The 17,132-nt window shown below is 43.0% G+C and overlaps 1 protein-coding gene across 8 annotated transcripts in view; it reads right to left on the reverse strand.

Annotated features, from left to right (window-relative positions):
- Nucleotides 1–789: 789 nt before the first annotated feature.
- Nucleotides 790–17,132, reverse strand: part of BCL11A (BCL11 transcription factor A) — a 96,184-nt gene continuing 79,841 nt past the window's right edge. For 3 of the 8 annotated variants that reach the window (XM_037047969.1, XM_037047968.1, XM_037047973.1), the window contains 2 exons: nt 16,620–16,721; nt 6,563–11,292 (listed from right to left, as the gene is read on the reverse strand). In XM_037047969.1, coding sequence (XP_036903864.1) covers nt 9,272–11,292; nt 16,620–16,721 — 2,123 coding nt within the window. In that variant the 3' untranslated portion in view covers nt 6,563–9,271. Of the gene's footprint in view, nt 1,586–6,562; nt 11,293–16,619; nt 16,722–17,132 lie in introns of those variants that run through there. The other 5 variants (XM_037047970.1, XM_037047974.1, XM_037047975.1 and 2 more) reach the window with 5 other exon arrangements.

A 17,132-nucleotide genomic window follows, 5' to 3' on the forward strand; every position in this document is an offset into this window, starting at 1 on the left:
GAGCTGTCCCAATGAGGATCAGATGAAGTAATGTACATGAAAGCACTATATAAAGTATAAGGCAGCACACTACTGGAAGGAGTCATTGTTTCTGATGAATAAATAAGCAGGAAAGAATCCAGATGCAATTATTTTATCTTCCCACAAAGCTAGGTAATCTAGCCAGAGGGTGAGTGGGTACAATTTTCCCCCACTTATGTGCACAGCCAATGTGTAAATCTACAATACACGGATTTATTATTTATAAACCTATTTTAATATGCTATATTGTTTCTAGTTTTCAGGATCTCCAAGCAATGGAAAACACCCAAGCGAGAAAAGTTCTTTGCAAATTAAATAGGCCAGAAAAAAATGATCACCTGTCTGTAAACGTAACTTATTTGTGTCACTGATCTATTTCTAAGGAACGGAGCGTCACTCTGATTACAGTAGTGTGTTCTGATCCGACCCGACCCTCTTTCCTCCTACAATTTTCCCCCTTATAAAGTCTGCTCCAAATTTCCTGATGTAAATAATAAAGAAATTTTATGTTTGTTTGCTTGTCTGCATTAAGATATATTTGCCAAAGGTTTGAAAATCTAAAACTAGAATATTTAATAAGCAACTACTGACATTTATCACCTCCCTTGGGATTTACCACTAACCCAGTGATGTTATCTTTCTTGAGCTAAATTAAAAGACAAATTCAAGTCCTGCATGGTAGCCACCAAAAGCATATATTTGAAAAACAGAATTCAGCGCGCCGTATTATGCATTATTTAATGGTATGCAAATTATCAGTCAGACAGTTAGGAAAACCACACTTCAGCATTAATAAACAGCAATACTACTACTACACGAATGATGATACTGCTATGATTTATTACCAAGTTTTGCATTTTGATTCTCCTTGAAAATTTATTCCATCTGATAAGCAATAACCTATTTCCCCTCCTACACCTCCTACCCATTCCTCAGATCTGTCCCTCCGGCCCACCCAATGGGTGTCTGCAGGAAATGGGTACAGAAATACAAAGTCACAAGCAGCTGCATTGTCTTATAAGCATCAATAATTAAAGAACAAGCAAACACCACCTAAAGCTCCAACATTTATTGTGTCAATGTTAAGCACACTTTTTAAAAGACAACATAGAATGTATAGAAACAGGGGGTCAGGGACTCATGCTCATTTCCACAATACGGGTCAATTAGGTTGGCTGGTTTCAAAAGGCCCAGGACGTCACTTGGGACAGCGGTGGTCCGCGAGCCCTCTCTATGGGACTGATTCACTATTCCAATGTGGGTCTGTTTTTTTGTTTTTACATTTTATTAAAAAATATAAATAAAACGGCACTGCAGGCCCAGGCAGGAAGGACTCTGCAGGACTCTGTCTTCGCACACGGGCTTCTTGGAGGCTACTGTCAGAAAACATCACAGACTAGCAGGGCGACAGACCACGCAGATGTCGGCCGGGCGGCACGCGTCCACCCCGCCCCTGGGGGCTTCAAATTTTCTCAGAACTTAAGGGCTCTCGAGCTTCCATCCGAAAACTGCCACACATCTTGAGCTCTCTGGGTACTACGCCGAATGGGGGTGTGTGAAGAACCTAAAAAGAGAATGGAGACAGAGGAGGGGGGAAAAAAAAGTACAGGTGTGACTTGGCCCAGTGATTTTCTGTTCTCTAACTAGCTTTTTACAATTACAACTTAAATCAACCACAGGTTGAGCCACTGGCATCTTAAAGATGAATTCAAACTTACCCTCCCCCCCAAATCTCTGACCTCCGAGTGCCTTTCCCATGAGCTCCCTCCCTGCCTTCCCCCAAAGGACCCAGGCCCTCTACCCGATTGTATGACAGTCCTAATAAACTCGGGACACACCTGGAAGGAAACACTTTCCCCTATGACTGAGAAAACTTGAGTAGGAAACAGTCCTTTGGTTGAGGAGAACAGGGGAGGGAGGAGGGAAGGGGGACGCTTCCTTAAAATAATAATAAAATTATAAAGAAACAAAAAATCAAAATTGATGTAAAAGCAGCACAACGAAAACATGAAATGTCATCAAGTTCAACGTCAAAGCAGCCAACGATTTACAAGAGGCGAACAAATCCCTGAAGAGGAAAACCAGAACCCAAAATAGTTGCTCCCAAATTGCACCCAAAACTGCCTGTAGTCTCTTTCAAACATGCAGTTTTCTTTTCCTTTTTCCTTTTCCTCTCTTTTGTAAGGGGAAAGGCAATGGTGAAGGGAAGAAGGGAGTGGTTATTTTCCTCCGGGGCTCCTCCCTTGCTGTGTGTACATTGACTTGAAGCAGCAGAACTGGGAGTCCGGATGTGCCGAGGAAGAGGGCTACCACTGTGGCATTCCAGGCCTCGTTGCCATGGCGACCTGAAGCAGGGGCCTGGGGCCTCCTCTCCCCTGACTTGGCTCCGCAGGAGGCCCAGGGTCTGGAGCTCAGCTGCTCTCAGGAATCCCCCCCTGAGCAGTGGAGAGCTGGGCTGAGGGGCCTGCTGTGTCCAGGTGGGCTCTGGGAATCCCGTTCCCAGTCCAGTCCTAAGTCATTGTCGTTGACGCCCCGTGAGCTGATATCCCATCAAATCCCTTTGTGAGACCTGCTACCAATATTGAGAAGCCTAACAAACAAAGCATAGCATGGGCATGTACCACGTTCACCATTATTTAAAAGCACAGCTCCCTGTGGGTTTGGGGGGTCCTGATTTAAAGGATAGACTTTGGAGAAATCACTTACATTGCCTTTTCTGCTGTCTCGTAAAGACCTGATATATACTCCCTTTAAGTAGTCTTTGCCATTTTACAGAAAGGAAAACCAGTATTTGTGTTAGCCACCAAGTCGTGTTCAGCCGAGTTTCAGTTTGGGGCACAATGACCCACGTGCACTACACTGGTCTCCTTCCCCATTCGAAAGGGAGAATGAATCGCATCCTATGACCATAGATGACACTGGGAAATAGAGAGAGAGAGAGAAACAGGCCCATCCCCCTAAAGGCCGATCCACTGCCCACATGTTTTAGTAAATGAAACAAGGCGCTAACGGGATAACGAGACGACAGCACCCAACGTGCACCCCAAAAATCCCTGTCTACAACTTGCAGCTGTAGCAGCCCTGGAATAAACGTATGGAACCCCAACTCTGCCTATGCGTTCTCATGTCCATTTCTCTAAAAGTGAGCTCATTTATTCTTCATCGGGAGAGCTGCAGGGTCTTAGGAGACACTTAGGAAAGTTTGCTAAGTGGCTCGTGCCCTTTGCAAGTTGACAGTCTTTTTAAAAAACATTTCTCCAAGTAGGTTTGAAGAACACTGCCAATCCCATCCTCATACCAGCAAAATTCCCAGCATTTTTCTTTTCTAAATGGGAAGTTGTCTGAAAAATAAAAAGAGAGAATGGGATGGGTACATTCCTGAACACACCAGGTCTGGGGCAGTGGAGCAACAGAACCACCATGAAGACACAATTACAACACAGTCCTAAGAAATCACATTTGTGTGTGTGTGGGGGGGGGAGTAGGGGAAAGAGATCGAAAGGAAAGGAAATACTGTATTTCCTCCCTCACACTCTGAGTAAGGTGTTTGAGAAAGGACAGAATGGGGCCTGAGGCCTCTCCGATCATTTTCAGAAAGGCTTGCAATACCCCAGTACCTTTTAACAAACTTTGAGTGTCTGTGAATAAACCACCTCATTTCCTTGCTTCTTCAAATGAAATGATATCTAACCCTTACCGCCACTTCCTTTCAAATTCTCACCTCAAGTATTATGCACATATACAGTGCGTACTTATTACATATACAAAAATGGTAGTTAAATAAACAGTGCTGTCACAGAATGCCCTGGGGAAAACTCAACTACTTAACACTTCCTGCCATTGCTGGCACAAATGAAGAACCCAGCGACCACCTCACTTCTTAGCAACCTTTAACACGTGCTCGTCAGTCCTGTAGGTCCTAAACAGACAGACAGTAAATGGTCTCCGGGTGGAGGCAGTCCTTGCATTGGGAGAGTTTCTGCAAGTCTGTGAGAAATAGCATTTGGTGTATTCCTGTTTAAGTTGTTCTCAAAATGAAGATGAAAAGGAACATTTTTATAAGTAGCAGTTCAGGAATGGAGAGAACATTGCATCAACACATCAGGAATGTCATAGAACTTTATTTGAAGATTTTGAAAAATGTTAATGTTCTTAGCATTTCCTCATTTTAAAAGGATATCATGAATTCATCCTACTGTTGAAAGTGATTTTTGTCATTTTACATTAATATTTTTAATTTCAGGGTTCCAGATCCAAGATGTCATCTATAAGTTATATTCTTGTTGTCTAGGTTTTCACGCTTCCATTGTTCACTCAGCTTCAGAAATAATATTTTATAAGAGGGCTTCAATAAGCCAGGAGACTAAGTACCCTGAAGAATCTGTCTCCCAATAAATTTATTTAACTTTGGGATCATGTAAATCAAACATAATCTGTGATTTATTACCAAATGTTTGCACCCCTCCCTACTTGCCATTTGATTTAAGAAATGTGAGCATACAAGTATACAGTATCCACCGTTAATTCTGTCAGGATGAAAAAAAACCTAATTACGCTAAAAGCATCATATCCTGAGAAATTAATATGAATACTGTATATACAACACGCGCAGCTGCATGCGAGCTCTGAAAAGAGTAATAGGGACACACAGCGATTTTAAAGACATCTAATATAGTGGAGCAGAAGTCACCATGTCTAAAATTGGCCTGGCACTGAGGACTATCTCTATCTGTTTTAAACAGCATTCTGGATTCAGTTGTAAAGTAACCTCATCCGAAACACATACTGCTCCCCTCAGTTCACTTCCAATTACCAAGCTCTACAAGTTACCTCCCCTGCCCCATCCCACCCCATCCCAGCTCTCCCAAGACCCCTCTTACCAGATTCCTCTCTGCTTCCCACCCAAATGAGCTTTGAAAAAATAAAGCCTACTCGATTCTCTTTATTTTAGGAAGATAAAGCTATTCTTGCCTCAGATAAAAGGCTTTATAAAAAGGCCACCTCGTAGGCACCAGGGCATAAGAACTGAGCAGCAACAACAAAAAAAGGCTACCACAAGACAACAGAACAACTTTTGTTTTGGTTTTTACAAGAATAAAAACAATGTTGTATCCATTCGTCTACACCGGGAACAGGGAGACAGAACCACAGAGGTATGTGTTATAATAAAGCAAAGAGATGCTGCAACATGCAGTACTTGTTAAACTGACAACACAGACTTCTGAGGAGGGGTGTTGAAAAGAGACCTAACTTGCTCTTCAAAGACGATGACTCATTTCATAAATCTGTTGGTTGGCCAAAAGATAATTAATTGAAGGGATACTCCCACCCTCATTTGCTATCTGCCAAGAAGACCCTATAAAAACACTTAAAAGATCTGTCCCATCTAGGGTCCCTAGGCATGTCCGAGTCACAAGGCAAACCACCACGCATCTCAGAAATCAATGGCCAACTCCACAGATTTGGCCACATCTGGCTAAACTCCTGGTTATTGCTTTCTTTTCTCTCTCTCTCTCTCTTTTTTACCTGATGCCATCATTTCTGGATTTTTAATTTTGGGAGGTGTGTTTATTTTTGACATGAGGAAAGACTCTTATATGGAAATGAAAAAGTTGATTTCTTTAAAAAAAAAAAAAAACCTTGTTAACATTATGCTCTAGGATAGGAAGGGGATGTTAGAATAGAGAAGAACTTTTACACAACAAGAACAGCAAAAAATCCAAAGGAAATAAAAGCTTAAGATGCTATTACCACTAAGTTTTTCATTTATATCTGAATGGATTACTGCTAAGAGATGGAGGGAATGTTTTTAACATCAGACTGAAAATTATTCTAGAACTATAAAGTCTAAAAACTATTTGCATGATTTGAGATATATATTTTTAATATATAGTAAGTACTTTATGTTCCTTTAGGGTATAATACATACATCAAAATGCCCATAGAGATAATCCTGAAAAAGACTGACTGGCCTTCTCTTAAAAACCTGTTATTTTCTTGAAAGTAATTTACAGAGTGTGTCAAATGAGGACACAAGAAGCTTACATCGTGTACTTTAATTTTTTTATTTTTTTCAATAAAGGGACAAAATGGGTGTATGAACAGGTTAATGCAGACAACTGCCAAAAAAAACACAGACAGTGGTTTTTCCAATAGAACTTAACAAAGACCAGAAACAAATACAATAAAAAGCCAGGTTGTAATGACCTTTGGTCATCCAAATAAAAAAAATAAAAACAAAGAAAAATAAAAGATCAAATTAAGTGCCTCTGTTTTGAACAGGGCACATAAGCAATAATAAATAGTGACTCCCATAGTAAAAGATAAAATTTCAAGTTACGACAAACAGCTTTCATTACAGGAATAGAAAAGGCCAATAACAAAATATTCTGCATTGCCATTTACAAAAAAGTATTGACTAAAGCGGGCTTTCTCTTTAATATGCTTTGCATATGAAATTCTTTCCAATCTAAATATAAAGCACCATTTAGTTTTTGGCAATGAAAAAAACTGCAAAACATTGTGGGTTTTTTTTCCTTTTTTTCTTTCTTTTACTGCATATGAAGGTAAGATGCTGGAATGTAAGGGTGATAGAAGGGACAAAAAGCACACTACATAACAAACCAACGTTATTCGCTTGCAGTACTGCATACAGTATGGCAGCAGGAAAAAGGAACGAAAAAGGATATGTACAACCCCTATGACAGCCATCCGTGTGACATTCTAGCAGGCTCCCCCAAACCGCCATTATATGGCTTCTCATTTGTACAATGTCACACTTTTTTGTTTCTCTCTCTTGTTTTTTTGAAGCATACAAATAATTTGCACTATATTATCCTGCCAAATTAAAAAAATATACTGTGGCAGCCTGTCTTTTTTTTTCCACTACCAAAAAAGGTACATTGATACCTTTTAAGAGAACAAGCAACAGTTAAAAATACAAGCTTCAATATAAATACTATAGTGCCTAACACTAGATGAACATTTAATTCAAATACCATTCTAGAAATACAGAAAAAAGACCATAAATGTGTTTTAGCATAGGAATCAACATGAGTGTGCATTTTCCTATATTTAAGTACTATATAATCTTAAACCTTTCCCCAATGTATGTTTTTTTTTTTTACAACCTGAAGAGCGGTGTGTATCCAAGGCATAGAATTTCCACTACCATTTTTAAATGGATAACAAGTCTTGTAACACCACCAAGACAATAGAACCCTAAAATGCAGTTCCCCCCTAAACATAATGAAGTGTTTCTTAAAAAAATTTTTTTCTTAACATTTATATTTAAAAAAGTTTTGTACAAAAAAATCCTTGCACTGTAGAAGCGAAAGCAATCATTCATTTCTATGTTAAGTGTATTCTGTTTTCCATTCACAGCGCTTGCAATGTTGAGTCCAAGTAAGTAAGCTCATTAGTCAAGTAAATGGCTGGCAAAGTTTTTTTTTAGTTTTTTTTTTAAAATGCTCATCAATGAGATTGTGTTCAATTTTTTTTCAGCATTCTTGCAACTTTTCCCTTAAGTATAGACCTGTAAACTGGGAAAATTGTACAGTGCACTTAATTGTCCTATCTGAGCAGGTTTATTTTATACTCAACCTCTGTATCTCTGATTAGAGAAAAGATACAGATATTACAGGCAGAGTCAAGTGCTATTTGAACACCAACTGGGGCAGATGCTAGCTTAATAAAAAGAAAAAATTTAAAAAATAAAATAAAGACAATGAATCCTCTTCCATGTTAACACAAATAGCACACAGTGTATGAAAAAGAAATGAAGTACAACTTTTAGGGAGCACAGACATATATACTGCTACTCTTAAAATTCTTTCTCTTCTTTTTTTAAGAATGTCACATTTCATTTCAATGCATCTTAAGAATTCATAGTTAATCATCATTGTATCAATATTAGCTTATACACCTGTTCTAGTTTAAAATGGCAAATAGTACTATGTTGTGCTAATAAATCACTTATTTTTTTCCTCTGTTACCCTCTGTCAAGCCTATTGTCAGCCTCTTCTTTTTCATATGCTTTATGAGGTCTCGAAGTTTATCCTCTGATTGTCCCTTTGACAACCAAGTGGATCTGGATCTATTTCTTTTGGTGCCAGAATTTTTTTAAAAGACATTATTTAAAACAAGTATCTTCATGAAATGAATTCCTTCCTCATGTATTTAATCACGTTCCAGGGCTTTTGCACGTTGCACATTCAATGTAATTATCATTTTTTTAAAAAAGCAAAAACAAAAAACTTTGGGCAAAACAGCCCATTTCTTTTAAGCTCTCACCAGGAGCAAAACAGCTTTTATACTGGTATAATCAGTTTTGCTTAGAAGCTTAAACTAAAGGGGAAATGATGATTAACTAGGACATAATGGGTCATATTTTAGGTAGCCATTGTTGTGAGAAATACAATATAGAATTATATGATAGGCCCTAAGGTTTATTACCTTACCCAATGCTGAATCAAGCTACGAGTTTATAACAAGTAGAAAGAACCATCAACATGGTTTTAATAGATCCAAGGCACTCACTTTAAAACCAAATGATAGAATACACTTGTTTCGTTTTTCTATTAATTTGTCAATTCAAGGCCTTTTTTTTCTCTCCAATTAATACATTTTAACCCTTTAGAGACAGACATTTAGCTCATAGAGATTTTCTTTCAGTACTACCTATTCTGTCTATAGAGGGTTAATCCAAAGACTGTTTTTCCTCCTCACGTTATAAAATAAAACTGTACATGATATGTATTACAGAATGTATGCAGCATGGTCTTTTTCTCTCTCTCTCTCTCTTTTTCTCTCAGAACGAAACTGGAAACAGCAACATTTTTTGCCCAACAACGAATTGGGGACAATTTAAAATAGCCATAACATACCATACATGCTGTCTAAGTTTAAAAAAAACATACACAACATGTAAATTATTGCACAAGAGAAAAGGCTCAAAGTTTGCGTAAAATGCAATAGTATTGCCCCATACAGATCATGCATTCAAACGGTGAGAACATAAAGGAAAAAAAGAAAAAGAAAAAAGAAAAAGAAAAAGAAAAAACAGGTGTGCTGGTGACAAGCACTCTCATATTCTTAGCTTCCGTTACTTGTTTGTTTGTTTGTTTGTTTGTTTAAATCACATGGGACTAGAAAAAAATCCTACCAGGAGTAGGGCTGGAGGGCGATGGGGAAGAGGGATGGTGAAAAAGGAGGTGTCAGGTGGGAGTGAGGGAGGGGTATTAATATACCTCTATTCAGTTTTTATATCATTATTCAACACTCGATCACTGTGCCATTTTTTCATGTGTTTCTCCAGGGTACTGTACACGCTAAAAGGCATCTTACAAATTTCACATTTGTAAACGTCCTTCCCCACCTGGCCATGCGTTTTCATGTGCCTGGTGAGCTTGCTACTCTGGGCACAGGCATAGTTGCACAGCTCGCATTTATAAGGCCTTTCGCCCGTGTGGCTTCTCCTGTGGACAGTGAGATTGCTACAGTTCTTGAAGACTTTCCCACAGTACTCACAAGTGTCGCTGCGTCTGCCCTCTTTTGAGCTGGGCCTGCCCGGGCCCGGACCACTAATATGGGGCGTGCTCCCTCCACTTCCCGTGCCGCTGCGCCCCGAGATCCCTCCGTCCAGCTCCCCGGGCGGTGTGGAGAAGCGCAAGCTCCCGTTCTCCGAGGAATGCTCCGACGAAGAGGCGAAAGGCGATTGTCTGGAGTCTCCGAAGCTAAGGAAGGGATCTTTGAGTTGCCTGGAGGCCGCGTAGCCAGCGAGCCACTGCGAGTACACATTCTCAGTGTTGGGCATCGCGGCTGGGGGCAGATCGAACTCCTTCTCGAGCTTGATGCGCTTGGAGAAGGGGCTCAGCGAGCTAGGGCTGCCCAGTAGCAGCTTTTTGGACAGGCCCCCAGAGGCCGATTCGCCCGGGGAGCAGCCGCGGCCGTTAACAGTGCCATCGTCTATGCGGTCCGACTCGCCGGCCACCGAGTCTTCGTCACAAGTGTCCCTGTGGCCCTCAGCCTCGGCCAGGTGGCCGCGCTTATGCTTCTCGCCCAGGACCTGGTGGAAGGCCTCGCTGAAGTGCTGCATGGAACTGAGCACCATGCCCTGCATGACATCGGGCAGGGCACGGCCCTCGTCGCCCACGCCCACCACGGCACCCCGCGAGCTGTTCTCGTGGTGGCGTGCTGCCTCCAGGCTCAGCCCGAAGCCGTAGTCCACCCTCTCACTCTCTGTCAGCTCCTCCTCCTCCTCTTCCTCCTCTTCTTCCTCTTCCTCGTCGTCCTCCTCTTCCTCCTCGTCCCCGTTCTCTGGGATCAGGTTGGGATCGTTCTCGCTCTTGAACTTGGCCACCACAGACTTGAGCGCGCTGCTGGCGCTGCCCACCAGGTCGCTGGTGCCGGGTTCCGGGGAGCTGGCGGTGGAGAGGCCATCATCAGACTTGACGGTCATGGGGGATGACTTGTGCATGTGTGTCTTCATGTGGCGCTTCAGCTTGCTGGCCTGCGTGCACGCGTGGTCGCACAGGTTGCACTTGTAGGGCTTCTCACCCGTGTGGCTGCGCCGGTGCACCACCAGGTTGCTCTGAAATTTGAACGTCTTGCCGCAGAACTCGCATGACTTGGACTTGACCGGGGGCTGGGAGGGAGGAGGGGCGGATTGCAGAGGAGGGAGGGGGGGCGTCGCCAGGAAGGGCGGCTTGCTACCTGGCTGGAATGGTTGCAGTAACCTTTGCATAGGGCTGGGCCGGCCTGGGGACAGCGGTGGGCTAGACGTGTTCCCTGCCAGCTCTCTAAGTCTCCTAGAGAAATCCATGGCGGGAGGCTCCATAGCCATTGGGTTCAACCGCAGTACCCTGTCAAAGGCACTCGGGTGATGGGTGGCCAGGGCCATCTCTTCCGCCCCCAGGCGCTCTATGCGGTGGGGGTCCAAGTGATGTCTTGGTGGTGGACTAAACAGGGGGGGAGTGGGTGGAAAGCGCCCTTCTGCCAGGCCGGAAGCCTCTCTGGATACTGATCCTGGTATCCTTAGCAGGTTAAAGGGGTTATTGTCTGCAATATGGATCCCATGGAGAGGTGGCTGGGAAGGACATTCTGCACCTAGTCCTGAAGGGATACCAACCCGCGGGGTCAGGGGACTTCCATGTTCGCTTTCTAAGTAGATTCTTAATCCATGAGTGTTCTGTGCGTGTTGCAAGAGAAACCATGCACTGGTGAATGGCTGTTTGCAAGTTGTACATGTGTAGCTGCTGGGCTCATCTTTACCTGCAAAACAATACAACACCGACATCAATGTTTAATCACCGAGGAGGGCATCAGCAATTGCTTATTTATGTTCTGCTTCCAGCCTGCCCTGCCCCCAGCCCTCAGCCCCACAGCGCGAGCCTTTCCTGACCTATCCCTTGTGCCTGGCACATCCAGGGGTTGGCACCCAATAAATATTTGTCCAGTCAGTCTTCCTGCCACTTAACTGAGTTCTAAGAATTTTAAATCCAGTCTCTAAAGCAGGAAAATCTAGACCATGTTGAGCTTGAGGATGATAATCCCTATAGTCTAGGGACCCTTAGCAAACATCTGAACTTTCCAGTCTTCCACCAGCTTTCGTATGGGAAAGCCATTTCCTATCTGTGCCTCCGTTTTCTCATCTAAGTAAGAGACTTGGACAAGGAGACCTAAGGGAAACTTTTCTGCTCCCCAAATCCCATCATTCTATCCCTGCCTGGGTGGCAGGTGAACCTTCCTCACAGGCAATCATTTCACAGAGATATCAAAAAAGAGCAGGTCAATTCATTACAATTCTCTATGGCCCCAAAGATGCTTTTCATCTTCGCCTGAAATGCATTAATTGTTGATATTGTTAAAAATGAGAAGGCACTCAAAAACTAATTCCATGGAAGAGAAACTATCAACATTCTCGCATCCCGGCCTGCGTGAGGGTCAGTGAGTCCCAACTCTAGTTCCACAATGCCCCACAAGGACTCCCATTTTTGTCTCAAGGGATGTTGTGAAAAATCTCAAAAGAAATTTAATTCAGATTTAACCAACGGTCCATGTCAAATCTTCAGAAGTTACCCCAAACAAACGCAAGCCTGGAGTTAGGAGGAGAGGCTGGTGCCAACTTAGGCCAACACCGCATCCTAGTTTAAGGACTAAAGTAGAGCAGCCAGTGTCGTGACCGGCAGCGGGCTGAGAAATGCCACACTATCCTCCTCCTCATTATTTTGAGAGGCTAACAACGTGAACCAAACTATACAACATCCTGCACCCTCGGCTGCGCCTCAGCTCCCGTTGAGAAAGAAACAGAAAGATACAGTTCAGCTAGTCAACTCTTTGGCTAGTAGCCAAGCCGTCTGGAGAGGGGCCCTGCTTAAGTCACATTATTTCTCTCTCGTTGAAAAGAACCCGAGAGTGGTAAATGCCACTTCGGCAAAGAGGGGCCAGCTTGACTTCACAATCATTCATATTTGGAGATAGCTAAATTAAAAAAAATCATATATACGCCAAGGGAGTAACTAACAGTTTACCAGTCAACTGCAGCATTAAAGAGGGTGCAACTGTTGGTGGCCAAAGGACGGGAGGAAGAAAATAGACAACTTCCCAGGGATTCCCAAAAAGAGAGTATATAAAACACAGAGGAGAAATAAACGTCAGCCCCTCTCTTAAAAGAGGGGCCAGAAAAGTTCCTGAAAGCCTTGGCTAGTAACTTCTTTAAAAAGGAACAAAAAAATCAGCACAAGCTAGCACGGGAATGAGGAATTAACTCAATCTTGTTCCCTCCATTTAGTGAGTCCAAAAGAAAAGCTAGCAGGGTGTCTTCTCAGGAGCCCCAAACACTCATATTCCAAAACACACCACCCTCACTCAAGCACTTGTCTGAATAATGGACTCCCGGCCCTGACCTTGTAATTTACTTTACAATGCATTTATAATCTCACTCAATGTATCCCACCCCTGGGTAAATCTCTTTAACAAGATTAGATGATAAGATACCAAAATTAGGTTTTAAACATTTGCCTAATGTGGAGGGGGAAAAAAGGCAGAAAGATTTTGAAAGAAAATGCTGACATTAGTAGCACATTATCTGCCTATTTTTGTTTGCCTCCTCTCTTCCAAAGGAAATAGAAAGCATCATTGAGAGTATTTTCATATTTTTTTTTACTTGGGTCCTAAATAAGCAGGAAAAAAAACTATCTGGTTCCAACTGCGGTGACCCTCCGTAGCTTTCTCCTTTGCCTCTCTAGGACTCTGTGTCATTATCATACATTTAGCCTGACACTCTGAATCGGGTGAGTGAAAAAGGAGATTTGCAGCTGAAGCAAGTCCTTAACACTTTCATCACTCCAAATGCCTTAAAATCATATTTCACCTTATAAATATTCTGTTGAGACCCAGCACTGGACCTATCTCTGTGAACATGGCCATTGATAAATGCTGAGATCTGCAGAGTGCTACATCATGGACCTCGTCTGTACACTTTGCTGATGTGAGAAAAGTCCATTCTATTTTGCTGCTCTGAGCTCCCTAAAATTTTGTTTTCAGAGCCCACATAACACGCCACAGAATGTGAACATTGTGCTGTTACCCTCTCCTCTCTCCCATACATCAGGTCAGAGAAAAAGCCATTTCATCTTCTAATGAGCACACAACATACAGTTTTCACTATCGCGTTTTAGTGTTCCCATCAACTAGATATTCTGGACCGTGAGGGCAGCCAGTGTAATCATAATGTCAATGAGAAGGGCTGTTACGATTGAGACTAAAGATTACATGGAAAGAGCTGCTTTGAAACTGGTAATTATTACCAGTCCACTAATAGCAAATGATGCATTACAGTTTCCCCATATAATCTGTATTCACTCAGCTCATGCCAGTGTACCATATTATATTACAGTGCTCACAGATTCTAAATTCCTAAACTGCAGTCATCAATAAATGTGTTGCTTGCCATAATTTGTGAAATTACTTTGTTCATAACATCTTTGATGGTTTAGAAAGACCAGAATTGATTTCCTGCGTGGCAAAATTAGGGCTACATTGATTTATTGACTTGTAAAATATAATAATATTCTTCATTTACTCTGATGAAAATCAACTTCTCAATTTGAGAGCCTCATTGGGCAATCACAGGGCTTCTTTTGATTTAGAGCAATAAGCTGAGACCTGGCCCCAAACAAGGAACTCGAGGCATCAAAATGGTTCAAATGTGCTATTAGCTCACCTACTGGCTTTTATTTTATTTCACTTTACCATATGGGATGGAATGACCCCATTTCTAGTTTGTCAGGTGATTAAAAAGTCACATGATCAAAGCCTTGGGATTTAAAAAAACAAGGAGATCCGATGCTGGACCCCAGGCTCTGTGATGTACTAGTTTGTGGCTCAGGGACAGTCATTTAATTTCTCTGAGCCTTAGGTTTCCTATCTATAAAACGAGCATAAAAACAGTACCTTAAAGAATTGTGAGGCTCCAATGACAGGGATATATAAAAGCCCTCTGTAAACTATCAGATCCAATATGAATGCGAGTTTTCATTACTACCAGGCTTGACTGGTTACCTAGCATGATGACTAACCACATTACACACCCAGAAGGCACCCAGGGGAAAGTTGGGAGTCTAGAATCCAGAATCCAGGTCTTACTGCAAGCCAAGGGGAAGCCAAGTTAGAGGGAGGCCAAAGGGGGCTGTTTTAAGGACCATGACTGTGCCCACCCGAAGGGAGGCCTCAAGGGAAGTGCTAAGTGGTCTGAAATCCTGGGGAAGGCCGCTGAGTGGGGTGGGGTTCAGCTCGGCTCTAGAGCTTTCCGGAGCCCCACAGTCCATTTCCACATACCTTGTTCTGGTCACTCCTAAACTGGTCCTGCCAGCAGGGGCTCCAGCAAACTGGGCGCCCGCCCTTCGCAGGGAACACAGGGGTTCCACGAGGCTCCTACTTTCCCACCCCTCAGATCAAACTCCTTACCCTCAGGAGGATCAGCGGGAGAGAGAGAAGTAAACTGACCCCCAGGCCAGCAGCCCTTGGCTACTCACCTCCACCTCATCTCTGTTGCCCTACTTCCCCACCTTCCTCTTCCCTCCAAGGGTGGCTCTGTTCCCACAGCCAAGTGTGGGGCCCCAGGCAACCCCAGCCAAATAAGAAGCGCTCTCCCCACCCAGGACTTAGTCAGCATGTAGGGACTCGAAATCAGGACTCCAACCTCCTAAATCTGCAATCTGTGACCTAAGCAGGCTTAGGCCAAGCTTGGTGTGGAGGGGAAGGGGCAGGGGGCGGGGGCCACCAGAGGAGGTGACTTTAGCCCCTGCACCACCCAACCCTCAGGACGCAAGGGCTCATGAAAGTCCCTTGATAAATCTTTGTTTCCTAGGATGACCTAAGAGTTAACAAAAATAAACAACTGGCTGTGAGTCTGGTCTCAGGGAGCAGGCCTGCCCCGCAGACCCCGTCCACTGGTCAGTTTGCCTCCGGTCTAAAATCCAGGTCCCTTCCTTAGCCTCGAACCCTGCCTCTTGCTCTCTGGTATTCTCTCCTCTGACACTCTCCCTTCCTTTCTCTCTTTCCACAACAGGTTACTTTCCATTTACTCTCAAAATAAAAATACGCTCGCACTTGTTTTTTTCTTGAAGCTGCTTTTTCATGCATTTGGGGTAGAATCAGCCCCCCATCCACCTTTTTAGCCCTGCATGACTCATAGCATTTATTCCCACATAGAGAAGCAAGCTGTGTGACCCTCAGAAACATTATTTTCCAAAAACATTTTTATAAAGATACAAATCTAAATTTCATAAAAAGGTCTCCACTATAAAATTTCACTTGAACAAGCAATGGTTGGGGGTGGGGATGGTGGTAATGGTGGTTGAGGTGCTGGTGACAGCAATGGTGGTGGGGGGGATGGTGGTAGTGGTGGTTGAGGTGTTGGTGACAGTGATGGTGGGGGTGGGGATGGTGGTAGTGGTGGTTGAGGTGGTGGTGACAGTGATGGTGGTGGTGGGGATGGTGGAGGTTGTATCTTTGAATTTTAGCCACAGTGCTGTGAATTTTCCTTAAAACTAGGAGAAAAATGAGTAGAAATTACATATGTATGCACATATATAATGCACCACATATATATATATAAATATACCATTTAAAATACACATGTAAATGCATATATAACATGCATGAAAATAACTTTGGAGTAACTCTAAACTGACTCCCTTCGGTTCCGGCCTCTGCTAAAAATGGATGCCCTGGAATAATTTGGTGTCTTAAATGAGGCCATGGGAGTGACTGTCCAGCAATAAAATGGACTCTGACCACGTAGACATGTACCGTCACCATCCATAGAGCCAGGCAAGACCCTGGGGAGGAGCCCCACAGGGACAGGCTGCTCTGGGCTCCCTCATGCCCTCAGTATGGACGGAAAGAAAAAAGGGGAGGGAGAAGCCGAGTGGAATGGTGGACTGGGTGCCAAGTGAGTAATGGAATAATACATATGCGGATGCCAGTCTATTTTGGAAGTAACTCCTCTCAGTATTTAAAAAGTCAGGGTAATTTCCAGAAACGCTCATCTCTATACACATGTACATTTGTAGAAGAAATGATGCTCAACTTACAAATACCCTGCGGGGCATATTCTGCACTCATCCCGGGCGTGGGGATTAGAGCTCCATGTGCAGAACGAGGGGAGGAGAGGCCCCTCCAGTGCAGCAGTTTATCTGTGAAAGAAACCCAAAATCAAGCACTAAAGCTATGAACAATGCGCACTGTAAACCACAGGATATCACATTTCAATTCCATTCAAATAAATTAACATCATTACAACAGCCTTGCAGATAGTTTGCAGACCCAACACCTGTATCCAAAGAATAGCGGTGACTTACTTCCCACAGTTTTGTTTTATTGTTAATTTTGGTCTTTTTGGCAAAAAAAAAAAAGAATTCTGTTCTTTTATTTGGGGGGCTTTTGTAGGTATTGGGGGTGGTTCTTTCATTCATTTGCTTGTTGGTTACTGCTTGATGATTGTTTTGCAATAAGCTGTGAAAATAGGAAGGGGAAATTGGTAATATTATGGTATTACCACAGGCTGGTAAAATGGGGGATTTATCTGCAAGGCTGGTTTACATGCA

The sequence above is a fragment of the Sturnira hondurensis genome, unplaced genomic scaffold, assembly GCF_014824575.4.
Source record: "Sturnira hondurensis isolate 20B ecotype Veracruz unplaced genomic scaffold, ASM1482457v3 Scaffold0006413, whole genome shotgun sequence".
Lineage (NCBI taxonomy): Eukaryota > Metazoa > Chordata > Mammalia > Chiroptera > Phyllostomidae > Sturnira > Sturnira hondurensis.